Source organism: Manihot esculenta, chromosome 5, assembly GCF_001659605.2.
Source record: "Manihot esculenta cultivar AM560-2 chromosome 5, M.esculenta_v8, whole genome shotgun sequence".
In the NCBI taxonomy this organism is placed as follows: Eukaryota; Viridiplantae; Streptophyta; class Magnoliopsida; order Malpighiales; family Euphorbiaceae; genus Manihot; species Manihot esculenta.
In genome coordinates, this window is record NC_035165.2 from 4,700,100 (window position 1) to 4,720,326 (window position 20,227).

At 36.6% G+C, this 20,227-nt stretch overlaps 3 protein-coding genes across 5 annotated transcripts; all 3 read left to right on the top strand.

Moving 5' to 3' along the window:
- The first annotated feature begins 629 nt into the window (after positions 1 to 629).
- LOC110615915 (dol-P-Man:Man(7)GlcNAc(2)-PP-Dol alpha-1,6-mannosyltransferase) lies at positions 630 to 8,428 on the top strand. 3 transcript variants are annotated; one of them, XM_021758128.2, is made up of 20 exons: positions 630 to 822; positions 897 to 982; positions 1,177 to 1,218; positions 1,314 to 1,359; positions 1,467 to 1,553; positions 1,673 to 1,728; positions 1,814 to 1,931; positions 2,176 to 2,234; positions 3,156 to 3,227; positions 4,019 to 4,082; positions 4,180 to 4,283; positions 4,938 to 5,009; positions 5,493 to 5,579; positions 5,666 to 5,733; positions 6,520 to 6,588; positions 6,665 to 6,747; positions 6,984 to 7,080; positions 7,224 to 7,289; positions 7,803 to 7,839; positions 7,914 to 8,428. In XM_021758128.2, the coding sequence occupies exons 1-20, from the start codon at positions 786 to 788 to the stop codon at positions 7,992 to 7,994; spliced, it is 1,431 nt and encodes a 476-aa protein (XP_021613820.1). In that variant the 5' UTR covers positions 630 to 785; the 3' UTR covers positions 7,995 to 8,428. The 3 variants fall into 3 exon arrangements, with proteins under 3 accessions (XP_021613820.1, XP_021613821.1, XP_021613819.1); XM_021758127.2 differs by having other exon boundaries at positions 635 to 822; positions 7,746 to 7,839; XM_021758129.2 differs by lacking the exons at positions 1,467 to 1,553; positions 1,673 to 1,728 and having other exon boundaries at positions 631 to 822; positions 7,746 to 7,839.
- A 5,938-nt stretch (positions 8,429 to 14,366) lies between these two features.
- Positions 14,367 to 17,215, top strand: LOC110615731 (pentatricopeptide repeat-containing protein At1g02150). Its single transcript, XM_021757783.2, has 2 exons — positions 14,367 to 14,849; positions 15,617 to 17,215. The coding sequence occupies exons 1-2, from the start codon at positions 14,382 to 14,384 to the stop codon at positions 16,826 to 16,828; spliced, it is 1,680 nt and encodes a 559-aa protein (XP_021613475.1). The 5' UTR covers positions 14,367 to 14,381; the 3' UTR covers positions 16,829 to 17,215.
- Positions 17,216 to 17,357: 142 nt separating this feature from the next.
- Positions 17,358 to 20,227, top strand: LOC110615111 (cyclin-U4-1). The gene is made up of 2 exons (XM_021756822.2): positions 17,358 to 19,554; positions 19,747 to 20,227. Exons 1-2 carry the CDS (start codon positions 19,220 to 19,222, stop codon positions 20,021 to 20,023), a joined length of 612 nt encoding a protein of 203 aa, XP_021612514.1. The 5' UTR covers positions 17,358 to 19,219; the 3' UTR covers positions 20,024 to 20,227.

The following is a 20,227-nucleotide window of genomic DNA, read 5'->3' on the forward strand; positions in this document are numbered from 1 at the left end:
ATATTAAATATATTTTATATAATGTTTCATGTTAATATAAAAATGATAATATATATATAGATATATTATAACAAAAATATAGTATATTATAGTTTAAATAAATTGGTATGATATTTGTATTTAATTTTAATTTTAATTAATTTTTAAAATTAAAATTAAAAATAGAGGACTAGTTATTAAATATATCATTCATACAATATATAATTTTTTTATAATAATAATTATAAATATTTTTATAATTAAGATCGTGGATCCGTTATATAATTTCAGAATCAAAAGAGAGTTGATTAATAACGAGAAAAAATATTCCGACTAATAAAAGTATTATAAAAAATTTTAACTGTTTATCAGTAAATAGATCATTAATAATATTTAATTTTTAATATTATAAAATTAATACATAAAAAATATTATTTATTATAAAAATTATATTATAAATATTTTGATGTAGAGACATATAAAAAGTATTTGAATAAAAATTTCGAATCATATTGAGAAATTAAATAATCTTACTTTGCTATTAAAAGTACATGGTCGCAGAAGAAAATTTTATAAAAAATTATTTAGTAAATTTATAACTGATTTTATTTAATATCAGCACTATAAGGAACCTTCGAAGAGAACCGCACTGGGAAGGGCCCAGATTCTCAACTTATGGGCTCATATTATGTACGTGCAGGCTTTTTGGACTGATGGGCTGACGCCTCTCCATTTTGCATTACCCAAAGTAGAGCTTCTCTATGCCCTCAAGTTGAAGAGCATCGCTCTCCTCTCTGCACTGATCAATGGCTTCCAAATCTTGCCAGATTCTTCGGCAGTATGGTAAATACATTATAATATGTGGTGCTTTTTCCAATTCAGGACTCAACTGATGCAAACTGATATGATTGTTTTAGGCTACGACTTGTTGTTGGGATTTATAGCTGCCTTTTATGTCTTCGCTGTACCATACACCAAGGTTGAAGAAAGCTTCAACATTCAGGTGACTTCAATTTGATACTTCTACTTTTAATTTGTGGAAATTTTAATATGTGTGCAGTATTTTAACCAAACAGAGGATAATAGTCTGTTTGACACTGAATTGTTAAGTAATCAGAATTCAGCTTCTGTTTACTTGTTTTTCTTCACGAGCAAGCTCCTTGACATGTTCTTTTTTTTTTTTTTTTTTTATTAAAGGCAATGCATGATATTCTTTACCATCAGTTTCACTTGGAGAATGTAAGTTTACTAATTAGTGTATTTCAATTTGTTTTCGTGGATTTCACTGGCTTTTATTGGATTAATTAGTTCGGATTTTGTGTTTCTTCATTCAGTATGATCATTTGGAGTTCCCTGGAGTTGTTCCTCGAACATTCATTGGTGAGCTTTTACTCTTCTTCTAAAGGTTGTTTTAGTTTAGTTCCATTTGGGATTCTCTAGCACTAAGATGTCTCATTTTTCATTATTGGCTATTTGATTGTCTGTAGGATCTTTTCTTGTGTCAATTTTAGCATCCCCTGTCGTATTAGCCATTAAATTATTGCATTTGCCGAAGATATATGGACTTATTGCGGGTTAGTTAATATGGACCTTTTTATATGACCTTTGAAATCTAAGTTTAACGTTTTTATTTTGCTTTATAGTTTATATATTAGCTTAAAAATTGCATAGTTTTTTCCTTTATGGTGTGTAGTTCGTCTGGCATTGGGTGGCATCATTTTGTCTTCATTACGGTTTTTCCGTATTCAGGTGTATTTTTGTTTTGGGTATGCTTTGTTTGTTTGCTTTTGTTTATCATTTCTTGTGGTTTTAAACTACATTTTTGTCATGGCAGATCAGAGATAAATTTGGTCATCAGGTAGAAGCTTTCTTTGTCATATTGACAGCAGTTCAGTTTCACTTGCTGTTTTATTGCTCTCGTGCTCTTCCCAATGTACTGGCTCTGGGCTTAGGTGATTACTACATCGCTTCATTTATGTTCAATTTGTTGTGACTTTGTCATGTGAATTTAGTACGAGTTCATCTGTTGGTTTGAATATACTCTGTACTAAACCACACTCCAGTTTACTATGGTATCTGAAGTCAATATCATCTAGGAGAAGCTTTAGTTTATTATTACTGTTTTTTCTTCAAGATATTTGCTGGCAAATGTTTCAATTGCTGCAACTAACTGCTTTTCCCCTTTACTCAATGCAGTTAACTTGGCATATGGATATTGGTTCCGAAGGAGTTTCTATGCAGCATTGAACTGTCTGGTACTCCTGAAATGTTGAACTATGCATGGAGTTTGTAATGTTATATCAAATTCATAAAAGTTCCTAGTTGCTGTTTCGTTCATAACATAAACTTCCTTGGCAGCTAAGCTTCTTGTGATAAATTGATAGAGTAAGGGGATTTAAGACAATCTGTTAGCAAGAAAATGGATATGGAAATGACATCAAACTGTTGAGCAAAACCTCTTGTATGGGTAGAAACTTGATTGTATTGATTTAAGAGAGAATATTCACAGCAAGAAAGAGTTTACGATCAAAGCTAAATTCAGAATACCATTACCAAAAGTCCAGACAACTCAATAGCAAAAGAAAAGGAGAGAAAAGAAATACTGAACAAAGCATAAATGAAAAGTAAGGCTACAATCAGCCCCCAGGAGGTCCTCCCATACAGAATAGCTTCTGCCCTAAAAGAAAGCTTTTCATGTAGTTTTCAAAAAAGATCCCCCCTGCTTCTATTCTTTGTCCTTTAATATTGGAGAAGATTCCCTTTTGTTAACAACCATGCTACAGGTGTCCTCCCCTCCTACTTTTGCATCAGCAGCTAATCCCCAAACATCTGAACTTCCTTTCCTTGTGCTCTGCCCTTTGTTCCTTCTAGAATAAAATTTGAAAGGCTGAGGTGTCCTGCCAGCTCCCTCAATATTTTTAGTATCATAAATGCATGCAATAATTCTGAACTTCTTTTCTGTGAAATGCATTTTTGTTGCTTCTTGATAAAGGTGCTCTTATTTGTGCGAAACTCTGTGGATATGACTGACCTCCTTTCTAATGTTTATGTTCACATTTATCTGCTTGCATACAATTATTCTCTTGTTTCAGTGAATTAACAACAAATTGCATATCCAAGTATCTTGTATTTGCATCATCTGATCTTCTCACTGCTCTTATGTTTTTGATGTTCAGATTTTTGCTACACTTGTCTTTAGATGTGATATGCTGTTACTTCTGTGCCCTATTGCTCTAGAGCTTTTGTTGGTATGTTTCTATTTATTATTGGCCCTCGTATCATTCATTTTCTACACGTCATTTAAGCTGAAAATCATCTTAATATTGGTTGTGTTTGCTCTATGAATGTATTGTCTTCGCCTTATTAATGCAGTTTTGGATCATAATTTAGTTAATACACTTAATCCTTTAACTGCATCTATCATTAGGATGCAAGCTTGGTTATTTGGAATAACTTTGCATATTTATTGGATGCTAATAATTATATAAGTGTGTGAGGCATTAATGACGCAAATAAAAAGGAAAAACATGCTAACAGTGCAAAGTTAAATTAAAATATCCAGAAACTAAGCGACTATGGTAAGCAGCCTGAATTGCTGAATCTCTTATACAAGATGATCACTTGAATTTGAAACTTTAAAACTGATGGTGTACCAATATACATCTCTGCCTTAAGGTGAGTGGAGAAAGTTGTCTACAATATCCACGCTCTCTCACCCAACTTTTAAATCCTAGAAAAGCACATCTTCTTGTAACTCCTTTGAAATTGATCCTGACCATCCACGAAAGAAAAAGCTGTTGACAATGAAATGGACAAATGTTAAGTCAGCCGCATGTTGCCAACTATAGGTGCCACTCTAATCCTGGAACAATATAAAAGGATTACAAAAGAACTCCAAGAGTCCTCTATTAGTTGTTTGACTTCTGAGTATCAGTGCTCAGTATAATAGGGTAATAGTTGACCATTATGTTATTACTACTATTTATTGCAACTTTAAAACATTCTGATGTTATTAAGAATTTCAGTTTATTGATGTCAGACGAAATCTATTTCATTGTGGGAAGCAATTAAATACTGCACTGGAATTGTACTGCTCTCCATAGGTTGGTTTACAGTTCTTTTTGCATTATGTTATTCTTAGTTATATATTGTTCAACATCAGTTTCTGAATAATTTCTTATGAAATTCTCCTGAGCACAGGTCTTACGATATTGGTTGATTCAATAATGTGGAAGAGGTTAATGTGGCCCGAATTTGAAGTTTTGTGGTTCAACTCTGTTCTGAATCGGAGTTCTGAATGGGGTGTATCCTTTTTCACAATATTTTCTATATGGCCCTTTTCCTTTTTGCTGTTTCAAAATTCATACATTTTTTCCTTAAGCTATATATACAGGTGCAACAGCAGATCCACTTCTTACAAAATTGACCCCTCTTTTTAAATAACAGATACATGTTTACTAATGGAAGATCAATTGACTATCTTTGTATTAGAAGAATATTGACCTTAAAAAATAATTGACCCTGGTAAATTTTTTTCCTAGATTTGCCACTGTACAGGTGCATCTAAATTGTAATAAATGTGCATGCTTCTCTATATATGCATACCTCTGCATCACATATTTTTTGGCATTTGGCACACTGAGGCAGTAAAATGTAATATTCCATGTGCATGCTTCTCTTTCATAGCTCTGCAGTTGCATGATTTAGGCTGTATAATTAAAGTATGTAGTGCTGTTCAAAAAAACAGTTAAGATGTGTAGTCCTATGGTCAAATTGAGCGTCGTTGTACTGTTTATGTATTGTACATTTTGATTGTATTTTTATGTTTCGTGATATGCATTTACTTTTATTAATTTGTCCCATGATTTTCTGTATAATTTTCTCTAATTGATTGAGATACCAATATGAGATTTATTTATTTGTTTTCCTTGACAATCTCTTTTCTTGAGTATCTCTAGATACATTCTTTTCATTGGTACTTCACTTCAGCTCTCCCGCGGTCATTGCTTGCTGCATATCCTCTGCTTATGGTGAGCATCAAAATGGTTGTGATATGATTGTACGCCATCCCAATGTCTTACTTAAGTCTTAATGATTTAGTAGTTATTATTGCTCTGCACTTGTGCACCATACTTTCTGCATAAAATGCAAGTCTGACTTAGTTGCATGTTTGCTTGCACTGTACGATGGTTTACAATTCACTGAAACATAAAGTCTCTTATCGCATTGTGGTTTTGTAAGCAAGTTGCTTGTGACTTCTTTTAGTTCCCTCAAGATAGTGATGTTTATTCGTGCTCGGGCATGCTTATGCCTTAGCTAATGCAATTCGAATTTGAAACTATATGTTAAATGCCAACCGTAGTTTTAATTTATCTTTGTTATATTTTACTTCATTTATTTATTTTTCTGGATCAATAAAAACCAAAAATGTTATTGCTAGGATCCTTCATTGTTTTTGTCTGTTAGTATTTTGTTATTTTCCCTCTTCTAATAAAAAATCTTCCTTTTTGCAGCTTGGAGTCTTACTTGACAGGAGGGTTCTATTCTTTGTTCTTCCAGTTTTCTCCTTCATTTTACTTTACTCTAAGCTTCCACACAAGGTATGTCATGTGAAGTGTGAATTTCAGCGGCTTATTTGTTTAGGCATATTTAATGGACATTTATTATCTTAATATTTTATATGCAGGAACTTAGATTTATCATCAGTGCAGTTCCAATGTTCAACTTATCTGCTGCTGTTGCAGCAAATAGAATGTATGTTGCTTCTACTTTCTCTCTTTTTTTAAAAGTTATTTTTTTAATGGATTGATCTATTGACCACTGTGTACAATGCTTTTGATTAACCATTTTCATCTCTGAAAATAATACTATCCCATCAGAAAATTTTAAAAAGATCATTAAGGAATCTTGCTAAATTTCTTTGAAGTGTATGCTAAATATCATCAAGTCTGACACTATATTGACTTTAAGCACTTGCAATATCTCTGATACTTGTTGGGAATGGCATCACAAGTTACTTGTAACGGATACATTAACCTATGAATGGAATGTTATGGAGCAGGATTCCTCATTCCAGAAAAGAGTTGAAATTAGAAAGAGAGAAAGAAAGGGAGGGAAACATATAAGGAAAAGGAATATATATATATAATATATATATATAAAAGAGAGAGAGAGAGAGAGAGAGAGAGAGATGGAAGTTAGAGAGAAGAGAATAGTAAGAATTGACTGAAATCTTGATATTTCTTGGATATTCCCAGTCACCCTGTTCAGTTATGTGTACAACTTCTCTTCCCTAACTAAATGCGCCTGCCAACTATAACAGCTACCCAACTTGTCTACCTACCTCACCCAGCTCATCTCAACTACATCTTATTCTACTCCTGTCATCATACAATTACAGCCCCTTATTCTCCTTATTAGTAGTCATAACATGAAGTTTCTTTTATTACTTTATGCTTTAAAAATAATCGTGAGAGATCCTTTGTATGCTCTCAATATTAAGTTACTGACTTTTTGCTTTCTTGTGCCAACTCATTGCAGCTATAACAATAGGAAAAAGGCTTTATGGAAATTGCTCAATCTCTTTATGCTGGGATTAATCTTGATCAGGTTGGATAGTTATTCATTTTATCTGTTGGGAACAATTACATATTGCTTCCTCGTATAACTTGTTGGCATTCTGTAGTCTAGGATGCACCATAATAATGTTCTTGGCGTCTTACGAAAATTATCCCAGTGGTCATGCATTAAAAGGTTTACATCAGATGGGTGAGTGCCTCTCTCTCTCTCATGCCTAGACTTTTTCACCTAGTTTAGCTCAAACTATCGACCCAGATATCTATCTGGTTTTGTTCGTTGTTGCTGTTTTACCAATGAAATATATCTTATTCCTTATGTCCAATTTAAATTATATCGATGTCTTTTTGAATCAATGGTTTGTAAATGGTCCTACTTAATTGAGGTTTATTATCTTTGCAAAAACTGAATTTTGAATCTTGTGGCAGGCCATCTTGCTAGTACTGATAACTGGTGGGTTCACATTGATAGCTTTTCAGCCATGAATGGGATATCTCGATTTTGTGAAAATGATTATCCATGGAGGTATACTGGATTTTATTGGCAAGACCTTTTCATATTCTCCCTCTCTCTCTCAATATTTACATGCCCTAATTTACATGCTTTAATCACAATTAGGGCATGGAAATATTTGTATATCAATAAAATGATAGCTGTTGTAAATGCAGATATTCCAAAGAAGAAGGGATTACACTGGATGAATTTCATCACAGAAATTTTACGTATCTTATCAGGTGGGTAAAAATCAACTTGCTTTGCACAGGACAAGTAACCAAAATTTTACTCAGTGAATGCCATTCTTGTGAAATTGATGCATGATGATGCAAAATCCCATATTGAATAGGAGTCAAAGGGGCTGAGCTTATAAGGCTAAGTACATCCCCTCCCGCTTGGGCTCTTTCAAGGACAAAACCATGAGGCTAAAGGCCATATCGGATAATGCCTTGAAGATTGGATTTGTTTTTGACCCATTTTGACTTGGCTTTACTCATCATCAAAAAAGATACACTGCACATCAACTGCTACTCTGTCGCTCTTCCCCACCCTCTCCCCCTCTTTTACGGATAATATTTTGCTATGACAAAATGGAACCGCATATGTCCCCCTCCATTTGAAGAAAGACAATGCTTTGCTATAAATTGTATATTGATAATTGTTTTCCTTGCCCTTTTTCCTGTGTAACTTAACAGTGAGCACCTTTCTGTTGACGGATTCAAGTGTTTATTTTTTGTATATGGCTTCTCAAGGGCTCGCCTTCAATTTGGTTTTCCACCCATCATCCTGGTAGGAACCAACGCCATTCTCCTTGCTTAGTTGCATTATCTTATTGCCATTGATGATTTTCGTACTTTGTTCAGGATAAAGAGTCCAAGGTGTATGTTCATGGAAATACAAGAATCAAGGATATTATGCAACTAGATTGGCCAGGATGCTCTTGAATGTTTTGACAAGAGGTTTGATGTTCGTGAATCTGTAGTTGAAACTGAAGCATACACGAACTTTTTATTTGTAAGAGGAAGAGAACCTTTCAAATGAAGGAGACCCATGCTTAGCAAAAGCTGCAAACTTAACAAGAATACTGACAGATCTAGCTCGTTAATGCAGTACTTGTCTGTGGATGAGCCACGAGGCGCTTCATCCAACTGCTGCATTTGTCACCTTAAGAGTTTATGTTGCTTGAAATAGTTAATATGTGATTTTTTTTTTTTTGTTGTACCATGATTTGGCAAGCAAACAGTATTCGCTTGCTGACGCTTTCTTAGCAGGCTGAGATAAACGTATTTATTATTGTTGTAATGGGTTTATCAGTTTTCAAAAGATGGTTGGAAATCAAGCAGTCATTCTTAATTATTAAGGATGATATTTCTGAAAATATGTTGATGGGTTGCACTGAGAAGTGGCCATGACGCGGACAGGGCAACAAAACCGAATGGAGACGCTAATTCGCCGGTTTAGCAGAAACAAATCTGCACGTGGGCGAAATTAATTATGTTAATAACAACGAGTCGTTCTATTTTGAAACTCCTTAGATGACAACCCTTTTTGATGATACAAAACGGTATGCGGTTCTCTGTTGCAATTCTTGATTAGAGTCGCATTTCAAGTGTTATTCACAGGTTGGCTCGCAGATGAGGCATCAAGCGTATCATGACCTCATTTATGAAGAGATCAGAGGAGTCCTCGAGATCTTTCAAAAATGAGATATTGACTTTGTTGCTTACTCTGGGTATTCTCAAAGAAAGGCCATCGTAGCTGGTGCTCTCAACAGGCAAGGTCGGATGCTCTAAGATGGTTGATTTTTTGCATCTTTTTTTATTTTTACCTTTGATTTTTAGAATATGCATTTGTTGTGAGTATGAACCATTTTGTTATAAATAAAGTAATGGGTTTAAAACCTTAAATATATAAAAAAATAAAAGGTCAATTTAGAATATATAGGCAAAGAAAGGTATTAAATTATTGATGAGAAATACATTTAAAAAAAAATATTTACGTGATTCGATTAAGGTATCAAATTTTTGTACAAAGAGAAAATTTTAAATATATTTTATATATAAAAGTTTCACTTTGATGAAAAAAAATAAGGCATACAATAATTATACTCAATTAAAAAGTTAATTTCATTATTTTTGAATGTCTAAGATCCAATAATGAATAGACTCAAAGTATATTTTGATAAATTTAGTTTGTTCCTCTTCTTGTTTCCTATGATTTCTTTTTTCTTTTGTTTTCTAGTGACATGTAATCGTCATCTTGCGCTCGTATTCTTTTGTCATAGTCACATTGGCCGTACATATAAATGTACTGCGTTCTTTCATATCGTCAAGCGGCCATTTAATTTCATCCGGTGCAATGTGGACATGATCATGTGCATCATAGGGTTTGTTGTCCTATGGAGCTAACGGATTATTCGTGGCCAGGCCCTCCATGTGTGGGCTTGCACCCAAAATACATAGCCTTTTAGCACAAAATAATAGGGGTATACCAGACAAAGGGGTATAGTTTAGGCTGTTATTTGGTTTACTACTAGTTGTGAATCGTTTATTCTGAGGTCAGTTGCCTCCACTTTCGAAACTATCTGCATTTCATTCAAAAGAGTTTTGTACTCGGCCATATAATTAGACGCCGGAAAGGGCATAACATACTTTGAACTCATTAGGTCATTTTAGAAAAATTTCTGCCCTACTATCTGTGGAATTCGATGCCCCATTTACAAATAGATTCCACACAAATTCATGTTGGTGTTGACTTTCGTCTCTTTCTTCCACTGAACTTGGCAACACATCATTCTGCTCTTTTTCAGCTATGCTGAAGGAGCATTCGGCTATGAAGTCAGCCAAGACTTGTACTTTGATCATTGTCCGAGGTTGGTAAATGAGACAGTATGGGCTAATTTCTACTGACCATGCTAGCATTCATCCTGAAGTTTCAGGCCTGTAAGATCTTTTTCAAAGGCTGATCCGTCATCACTACTCCCTAGTGGTCTTTCATATACATCCTAAATTTTCTTACTGCCAATAATAAAGCGAATGCCAATTTCTCTATATTCATATATCAAACCTCGACGTTCGACGTCTTTAAGTACCTTGCTAATGTAGAAGATAGGTTTTTCGATCCCTGCCTCTTCCCTTACTAGCACGGTGCTTACTGCTTATTCTGATGTAGCCAAGTAGATCAACAACTTTTCTCCTGCCATGGGACTACTGAGCACATGTGGGGAGCTGAGCTACTCCTTAAGGCTTTTGAAGGCCTCTTGGCAATCTTTTGACCATTCGAAATTGGATATTTTCCTTAACTTCTTGAAGAAGGATAGGCATCTCTTTGTAGACCTGGACATGAATTTGTTAAGTGCTACTCTTCCTATGAGCCTCTGTATATCCCTCATACAAGTTAGCTCAGACATATTCAATATGGCTTTTACCTTTTCTGGGTCCAGCTCTATGCCTTTCCTACTAACTATGTAGCCCAAAAATTTTTTTCATCTGATAAAGAAAGCGCATTTTGCGAGGTTCAACCTCATTTTGTATTGCTGCAATACTCGGAAGACTTTTTCTAGGTCAGTCAGATGTTGCTGGAAAGTTTAACTTTTAACTACCATGTCATCGACGTATACTTCTACGCTTCTTCCTATCTGGTCTTTGAAAATTTTATTCATCAGTCTCTGGTATGTTGTCCTGGCATTTTTTCAATCCAAAAGGCATAACCTTATAGCAATATCTCTTGTCTTCAGTTATAAAAGAGGTCTTCTTTTCATCTAACCTGTCCATAGAGATTTGATGGTACCTCGACATAGCATTCAAATATGATAAGTAGTCAAAATTGAGCATAGAATCGACCATTTTATTAATATCAGGGAGGGGGTAGCAATCTTTTGGATAGACTTGGTTTAGACTAGTGAAATCTATACACATTCTATACTTCCTATTGGCATTTTTTACTAATACAGGGTTAGCTAACCACTGTGGGTACATTACTTCTCTAATAAACTCGACCTCTTCTAATTTCCCCACTTCTTCCCTCGTGGCCTGTTGTTTCTCCTTCCCGAAGATCCTCTTCTTTTGCTTCACTGGCTTAGCATTAAGGAGGATGTTCAGTTTGTGAGTCATTACCTCATGATCTATCCCCAGCATATCCGAGGGATTCCAGGCAAAGTTTGAGGCATGCCCCCAGATTAAGATCATTGTGGCTTCCTTTTGGCTTTTCTCTAGGCTCGAATTAATGCTGAAGGCCTTGTCGCTTTTTTCTCCGGATAATGGGAAGGTCTCCAGCTTGTCCACAGGTTCAATCGTGGCCTTCTTCCTTTCAGTCTTAGCCATAACTTCGGGGTTTATCTCCACTGGCTGGGCGCATTGTTCCTTTATCATGGCCAGGTATATAAATTTGGCCCCCTCCTGTCTTCCGCGGACGATTTCGACTCCTGCCTCTGTTGGAAACTTCATGGTCAGGTACCAAATGTTGGTCACTACCTCAAAATCGTATAGCATCGGACTTTCCAGGATGGTGTTGTAACTCAGATGTAACTTCACCACCAGAAAAACTGCATAGTAAATCCGTGACAGGAGTGGTTCCCCTAGAGTGAGGGCTACCTTTACTTTTCCTTCCACCGCTACTGAGGTTCCCCCTATTCCTTTGACTGGGGCTTGATCCCTGACCAGCTACTCTTTAGGTATCTTCATCTGCTGGAAGACCCAGTAGGGTAGTAGATTCACCTTGCTGCCGTCATCCACTAGCACCTTATGAACCCTGAAGTTATGGATGACTGTCTTGATGACCAAGGCATCATCGTGGGGCATTTGCACTCCCTGCACGTCTTCTGGGGAAAAGGAGATGGTTACTAGGAAGTGCTCAACAACCTGCATCACCTCTGCACCACTTTCATCCTCATTTCTGCTTCTCTTCTCCCCCCTCCTATTCATGTGGCCCCCAGTTCCTCCTATAACCATGTTGATTGTCTCACTGGAGCCGTCGTTTATGGGTGCTCTGATATGTCTTCTAGGCCTTTTTCCAACTGCACCTTATTATTGCCTCTGGCCCTCTGGCTTCTTTACAAAGTTCCAAACATGGCCCCTCTTAATTAGCCTTTTTATCTCGTTTATCAATTGATAGCAGTCGTTTATTTTATGGCCGTGGGCTCTGTGGTATTGACAGTATTTATCTGGGTCCATTTTGCTTGCTCTGCTTTCATAGGCTTGGACCATTGCACGAAGTCCTTATCCTGGACTGCTATGAGTACTTCGGCTCTGGACACGTTCAGGGGAGTGACTTCGATGGGAGCTGAGGTTTATAAGATCTTTGTTCCTTTCTTTTCCATCGGTGTTTATTCAATGCCTCAGGTCTCTGGTCCTGTCTCATCTCTGACCTATTATGTCTCTTGTCCTCTCCAACCTTTCTCATTTCTTTGTCATCCTTGGCAAATCGGCTTGTCATCAAGGCGTCATCCTGCCTTATGTACTTCTCTACCCTTTTCATCAACTCTGACAGGGTGGTAGAGGTCTTTCTGCACAGTGACCCAAAGAACTCTAGGGAGGCTGTACCCTTCTGCATGGCTTCTTCAGCCCTTCCCTCATTTAGCTCGGGTATCTGCAAAGCCTCAGAATTGAATCTGGCCTCATACTCTCTCAGGGATTCATTCCTCCTTTGGCGCACGATTTTCAAGTAGCTCATTTTTCTTTCCTTAGGAACCCCGACAAGGAATCTATTGATGAATACACTGGCTAGGTCTATGAAGTTCTTGATGCTCCCTGACTCCAAGCTGTTAAACCATGCTCGGGTTGGTCCTGTTAAGGTGATTGGGAAGACCTTACATATCAGGGCATTCTAATGGATCTGCAACTCCATGAATGTCTTATAGTTTAAGACGTGCTCTCCGGGATTTTCCGTTCCGTCATAGGCTGCCATAGTTGGCATCATGAACTTATTCGGTATGGCTTCTTGTTGAACCCATTTAACAAACAACGATGAGGTTGGCAATAGGGGACTATTGTTGTCTCGTGCTCCCAACTCTGTTAGTAGTTGCTCTTTCAATCTTTTTAACTTTTGGTTTATGTCTGCGTCTTCCCTTTTGGGCCTCTTCTCCAGGCGATAGTTTTTTTTTCTATCTCTTCATTCTTCAACCTTTCTGCTGGCTCAGAAGAGTAGCTGTTAGCCCCATCATTCTCGATAAGCTCTTGGCCTAGCCAGTGGACAATATTCTATAATTGGAGAGCCATGCTTTGTAGTTTTTGGTCAGAGAGGGTAGTTCAGGACATGGTCTGGCTGAGCTTGGTGAAGGGTTAAACAACATGGGTGGCTGATTTACTAGGGCAGTTGGTTTAAAAAATGAGAATTGTGGACCTTTCTGATTTGAACTCAGGTCGTTTAGGGTGTTTCCGGTATAGTTTTCGCTGTGATTGACCATATAAATCTCAGTAGGTGAAATAAGAATGAGAACTCTGGTGACGATAAGATCTCTTTCATTCCCACAAATGGCGCCAATTCATGTCTAAGATCCAGTAAGGTATATGCTCATAGTGTGTTTTGGTAAATTTAGTTTGTTCCTCCCCTATTTCCTTTTATTCATTTTCTACTTTGTCCTCTAGTAACGTATAACCGTCGTCCTACACTCGTGCTCTTCTGTCATAGTCACGTTGGTCGTATATACGAACGTATTGCATCATTTTCTATCGTTAGACAACCATTTAAATTTATTTGGTACCATGTGAACATGATCCCATGTATCACGGGTTTGTTGTTCTACGGAACTAACAGATTATTCGTGGCCAAACCCCCACGTGTAGGTTCATACCCAAATCAGCTCGTCAAAACATGTCGAGAGCTTGTATATGGAATAGGACCATGCATTAGACTCTAATAGAACTAAGGCCCGACTTTTCTAGTACGGACTCGGCCATAGTCGAAGCGTCCTAGTTCGGCCATCATTATTTTTAAATATAATTAATTAATTTTTTATTAGTATTTATTAACATATTTATACGTTGGATAAGTCATGTATATTTTTTTTAAATTTAATCCTCGATATTTTAAACAAATTAATATAAGATTTTTTACATTACTTATTATAAATTATTTCGTGTTTTTACTAATAAAATGATTAATTAATTTTATTTTAAAATGATAAAGGATATTTTAATGGATTTTAAAAGTTATAGAGACTAATTAATAAATTTGTTAAAACTATTGGATTATCCAAGGGTTCTCTCTAATTAAAAACACGTTGCAATAAAACGACATATCGTTGGTCGTAAGTGTTATTTAAAAAAAAATAAACCGAAACGACCAGCCGCCCGTTGTAGCCTGGTAAGATTTGTAATAAGGACGGACAACCCATGCCTCGCTGTAATTTCAAGGCTTTATCTTCAAAACCCCAGAGAAGCCGCCCTGCCAAAACCTCTGTTGCACTCTTCAGTCATCTCCATAAACCCGAGGCAACGATGCTTCTCCAACCAACCCCCCACCACCAGAATGCGTCGCTTTCTTCAACTATCTCCTACTCTCTACCCCTCTCATGGAAAAATCCCCATTGTGGCATTCGCGAAACTGTAATTTACCGGAAACTTCCAATCACATGCTCAATATCAAAAATTCACGGCTACGGAACTTTGGATTATGATAGAAAATCCTTTACCAAATGGAACTCTATCCATAGGAGAATCTCTTTGATGGAAAATCCTGAATTGGGCGCTGGGACCGTGTTGAATCAGATGGAGAAAGACGGCAAGAAGCTCACTAGATGGGGGCTTTGTAGGGTTGTCAAGGAATTGAGGAAGTTCAAGCGGTACAAGCAAGCTCTGGAGGTAAATTTGAAATTTTCTGGTTTCTACTGTACTCCTTCCTTGGTCTGATTGGTGAATGTTGTTGATGTTTTAGTATTAGTTCTTGTTTGGATACTTATTTTCCATAAATTAAAGCTGGTTTGTTCATCCGAGAGTATTCAACTATTATTTTTCAATATTACAAGTCAGCTCGTACATTGCAATTTGGATTCGGATGTTTTATATGAGTGGTTATTTCGTACACTGAATGCATTTGCACCAGCCGACCTAGTTGGGTGTAGGATAATTTTGGATTCGGATCCTCTAATGTTTGTGCAACATGATCTATCGTGTTTGAACAATCTTAGCTTTGGATTCAAAATGAATTATTGAGGTTTTATTAAAAAAATTCAAGGAGTAGGTGGTATATGTGAGAAAATAAAATCCAAACCATTTGGCTGAGATTGCTCAAATATGACAGCTCATGTTTCCATAACATGAGAGGATTTTTATCCGGTAATTTTACCTCGCTAGGCTACAAAATGTCAACTGTTTTTTTAGACTTTTTTCTCATACACCGGTAGGATATGTTAGCTGAAAAAATTGTTTTTTACGGTTACTTTGCTCTCATGAAGTTGTTACATTTCTATTTTAGGACAATCATGATTTCAAAGCTAAAGGTGTCCTGGGTTCTGTTATGTTTGTGTTCCGCTTCACGGGTTTAAGATCTAGTTCTTAATTCTTCTGTTTAATTTTATTGGATTTGGTTTCAATTAGTAACTGGTGCAAACGAGTATTTCATCTTGTAGGTTTATGATTGGATGAACAATAGTGAAGAGATGTTTAAATTATCTGCCAGTGATGCTGCAATTCAATTAGACCTTATTGCCAAGGTGCGAGGAGTTTCTGCTGCTGAAGAATATTTTTTGAGACTTCCAAATAACCTAAAGGACAGGAGGATATATGGGGCTTTACTGAATGCCTATGTGAGAGCTAGAATGAGAGAAAAGGCAGAATCTGTGATTGACAACATAAGAAATAAAGGTTTTGCCACACATGCACTTCCATTTAATGTGATGATGACTCTGTATATGAACCTCAAGGAATATGATAAACTTGACATGATGGTTTCAGAAATGAAGGAGAAAAACATACGACTTGATATTTATTCCTATAATATCTGGTTATCATCTTGTGGTTCCCAGGGATCTGTTGAGAGGATGGAACAGGTATTTGAACAAATGAGACTGGATAGCAGCATTAGTCCCAACTGGACAACTTTTAGCACAATGGCTACTATGTACATTAAGATGGGGCAGTTAGAAAAAGCTGAAGATTGCCTGAGGAGGGTTGAGAGTAATATTACAGGTAGGGATCGGATACCTTACCATTATCTCCTGAGTCTATATGGTAATGTTGGCAACAAAGAAGAGGTTTATCGTGTGTGGAATATTTACAAATCAATTTTTCCCAGTATCCCGAATTTGGGATATCATGCTATTATCTCATCTTTGGTTAGAATGGGTGACATTGAGGGGGCCGAAAAGATATATGAGGAATGGCTAAAAATTAAGACATCCTACGACCCTAGAATAGGAAATGTCCTCATGGGTTGGTATGTTAAAGAGGGACATTTTGACAAGGCTGAAAGTTTCTTTGACCATACGGTAGAATTGGGAGGAAAGCCTAATTCAAGTACATGGGAGATTCTTGCTGATGGGCATATCAAACAGAAGAGAATTTCTGAGGCGTTGTCTTGCTTGAAGGAAGCTTTTCTTGCGGAAGGATCAAAGAGTTGGAAACCGAAGCCTATAATTGTGTCATCTTTCTTTAAGCTGTGTGAGGAAGAAGCTGACATGTCAAGTAAAGGAGTTTTGGAGGGTTTGTTGAGGCAATCAGGGTATCTTGAAGATGAAAGTTATGCATCACTAATTCGACTGTCTAATGAGAAAGATAGGACAGGCAATATTAATGATACCGAGGAGAATGAAATATTCAACCAGTTGCAGGTTAGTCTCTGATATATTTATTTCTTCCATGTGTGTACGGAGAGGTGGTTGTTTATACCTCGTGCTGGGCAAAGTGGACCTAAGCCTAATTTTGCAAGGCACTTTACCAACTTTTCGAGGCAGTCATCAAACGGGCAAATTTATTGCCGATGCTAATGGTAGGCAGGAATTTGGAGCGTGTCGTGTAGCCCTATTTTGCATGTAGGTAATTTGTGCGAAGGCAATCTTGTATGCTTCATATTTTGCAAATACTCCATATTAGAGAGGCAAAGTTTCCTGCAGGATGCATCTGATCCTTCTTAATATCTTGTTGCTTCTCGATGTTCAGGCTTTCCTTTGTGTAATTTTCAGACAATGTAAACCCCAGCAATCGTTTTCAACACAAAAGCTGACATCCAACTATCCGCTCAAAAAGCTGACATCCAAATATTCTTTCAGCCAGGCATGCGTATTTGGAGAATAGAGTAGTGTGGTAAAAGATAACTGAGGGCGATGATCATGATTTTCATGCTACCAAGATTGTACTAGCAATTATAGCTCCTAGCCAGCTCAGGTGATTGAATCCACTCTCATGGGCACTTTATGACCCAAACGCCGAAAAGTTTACTCGAAATTTCCGCCGTATAGTAACAATTTGTCTGTTTTCTTACCTAATTGGCTATTTACGGTAAAAGGACCGAGAATTCTCCTAATCTCTATTCAATTGACTAGATAACCAAACAGAAAGAGAAAAAAAAAAAAAAAAAAAAAAAGAAGGAAGAAAGTACTCAACATGTGAACCTGTTTTCTTACCTAGTGAGCACTTTCCTATACAAATCCCCTTTCTATTTTTTCTCAAAACTATGCACATGGGCACTTGCCATGTATTCCATCCGATCTTCAACTCTAGTCTTGGCTCTTGCTTGGCTGCCATAATTAGTCCTCATCCTAACCATCAAACCAACCAACAGATATGATAATCTGTGAACAATTCTTTAGTATACGTCCAAAAATCTTAGGCACATATTCATTGTTTACTTCTGACATCCTCCCTACAAGATAGATAGTCTCTCAATTATTGATTGTCATCCCAATTTCACAGATTCGTTGTTTGATAAGAGTAGTCTACAACACGAGAAGTCATAGTCTAGATTGCTCATACAATATAGTTCTGAAGGGGGACAAGCCCTTTTTTTTATTGCTTTTCTAAAGTTGTTAGTGTAAAGTAATAATACAATTATTTGTGGGAGCAAATTATGTGGGTATCAATACCGTAGGGTGGTACTCACATGGAGAAGCACATGGGCGAGAAAATGCAAAAGACACGATTTAGAGATTTCCATCACAAAAATACCAACTTGACATAGAACGAGTCTCACAAGACATGCTTTGCTCTCGTTCCACTCCAACCAAACTTGGTTTCAGCTTCATCTTGTCCTTTTCTTCTTTCCTTCATAATTACCAAAACAACCCTCCAAATGTTTCTATTGCCCACTTGTCTTCCTTTCGCTTCCAGCTCTTCTTAGTTCTTCCTCCTCAGTTGTCTCATTTTATGTCTCTACTAATCAAACTAATTCTTGAATGTTTATTTTTGTAAATTATGTAAAAAGACCATTGCTTTCCTTTGTTGCCTTATGCATTAAAAGCTTAATGACAGCAAAATCTAAAATTTCTTGCCCATTATCAATTTTGATCTTATTTAAATGCCTTGAGGATTCAATGAATTCAGCCAAAATCCAACTCCAAGATTGTGTTTGCTGTAGAACATGCTGACAGGTTTTAGGCAATTAGGAGGAATCTTATTTTGGATATCTGGTTAGGAAAGCTTTAAAATCTATTCAATAATGATTGATCATGAAAAAAAAATTGAGATGGGTTAATGTTGCAGAAAAAGATGGTGAGTTAAAAAAACAATTGATTAAAATTATGATAAGCTAGGGGCAGAAGCAGCATAAGCTAATGCTGTGGACCAACAAAACAAATCCATGTTATGTCACCTGATCGGATAGAATCAAAACACATGCAAGATCTCATAAAAACATGGGGACTCAAGACGAGAATGAAAAATCTTTCCACATGTAATCACATGATGAATGTGGCAAACCCATCACCATTGCCACAGTAGATCATTAAAAAGACAAAAAACAAAAGAAAAAGACACTAACCCACATTGAACCACTTTCTGTTCCCTCTTCCTCAAGTTAAGTTTGAAATTAAACAATCATTAGCCCAACTCAAATCCAAATTCTTTTATTAAAAAACCCCCTAATTAGGACATGAAAGTCATTATTTAAAAAGCTGAGGGCATTTTGTTCTATAAAAATACCTACCCATTAACGAACATCATTCGTCCTGTTTCTATAAACGCCAAGTATAACCGAAAAAAAAATCGAAAGCTAATCTTTCAGCAAAAATTGGTCATCAATGGCAGAGCTAGAGAGCCCAGATATGATGCCAAAGCTCATCACATTTCTCTCTTCTCTGCTTCAGAGGGTATCCGAGTCCAACGATCTTAACTGCCAATTTCATCCCCAGAAAATTTCAGTCTTTCATGGACTAACTAGACCCACTATCTCCGTTCAAAGCTATCTAGAGAGGATCTTCAAGTATGCAAATTGTAGCCCATCTTGTTTCATCGTTGCCTACGTTTATCTTGATAGATTTGCTCAAAGGCAGCCCTCTTTGCCTCTCAATTCTTTCAATGTTCATCGTTTGCTTATAACAAGTGTCATGGTTGCCGCCAAGTTCATGGATGACATGTAAGTTCTTCATTGTCTTCTTTGTTCTGCAGTTCTGGGAATTTGAAATTCTTGAATTCTGCAGTGTGTGTCTGTGCTTTGCAAGTTTCTTTTGGTTTCTTCAACAATGCTTGATTTCCAGCATTTAAATTCCTTGAATCTCTATTTAAAGCCTTAAAATGAGTAGCTTTATGTAATTAATCTAATTTTCAGGTATTACAACAATGCTTATTATGCAAAAGTTGGAGGGATCAGCACAATAGAGATGAACTATCTTGAAGTAGATTTTCTATTTGGATTGGGATTCCACCTGAATGTGACTCCCAACACTTTCCACACATACTGTTCCCACCTCCAAAGGGAGATGATGCTTCAACATCAACCTCCAAGCTTAGCAGAATCTTCACTGAACTTAGGGAGATCTCTAAAGCTCCATTTGTGTTTCAATGAAGATGAAACATCCCATCAAAAGCAGCAACTTGCTGTTTAAGCCTTTTCAATATAAGCACTAAATGTAGTTAGCTATAGAGATAGTGACTCTCCTCCTGTAATTTTCATTTTTCATATTTTGGGATTGGCAGAAGCTCTGTACTATTTGTTTCTTGTCTGGGTTTCGTATTATTCAAATTATTTGGTAATGTACAGATGGGATTATCTTTACAGTGTGGCTAATCAAAATGTCTCTCTCCTATAA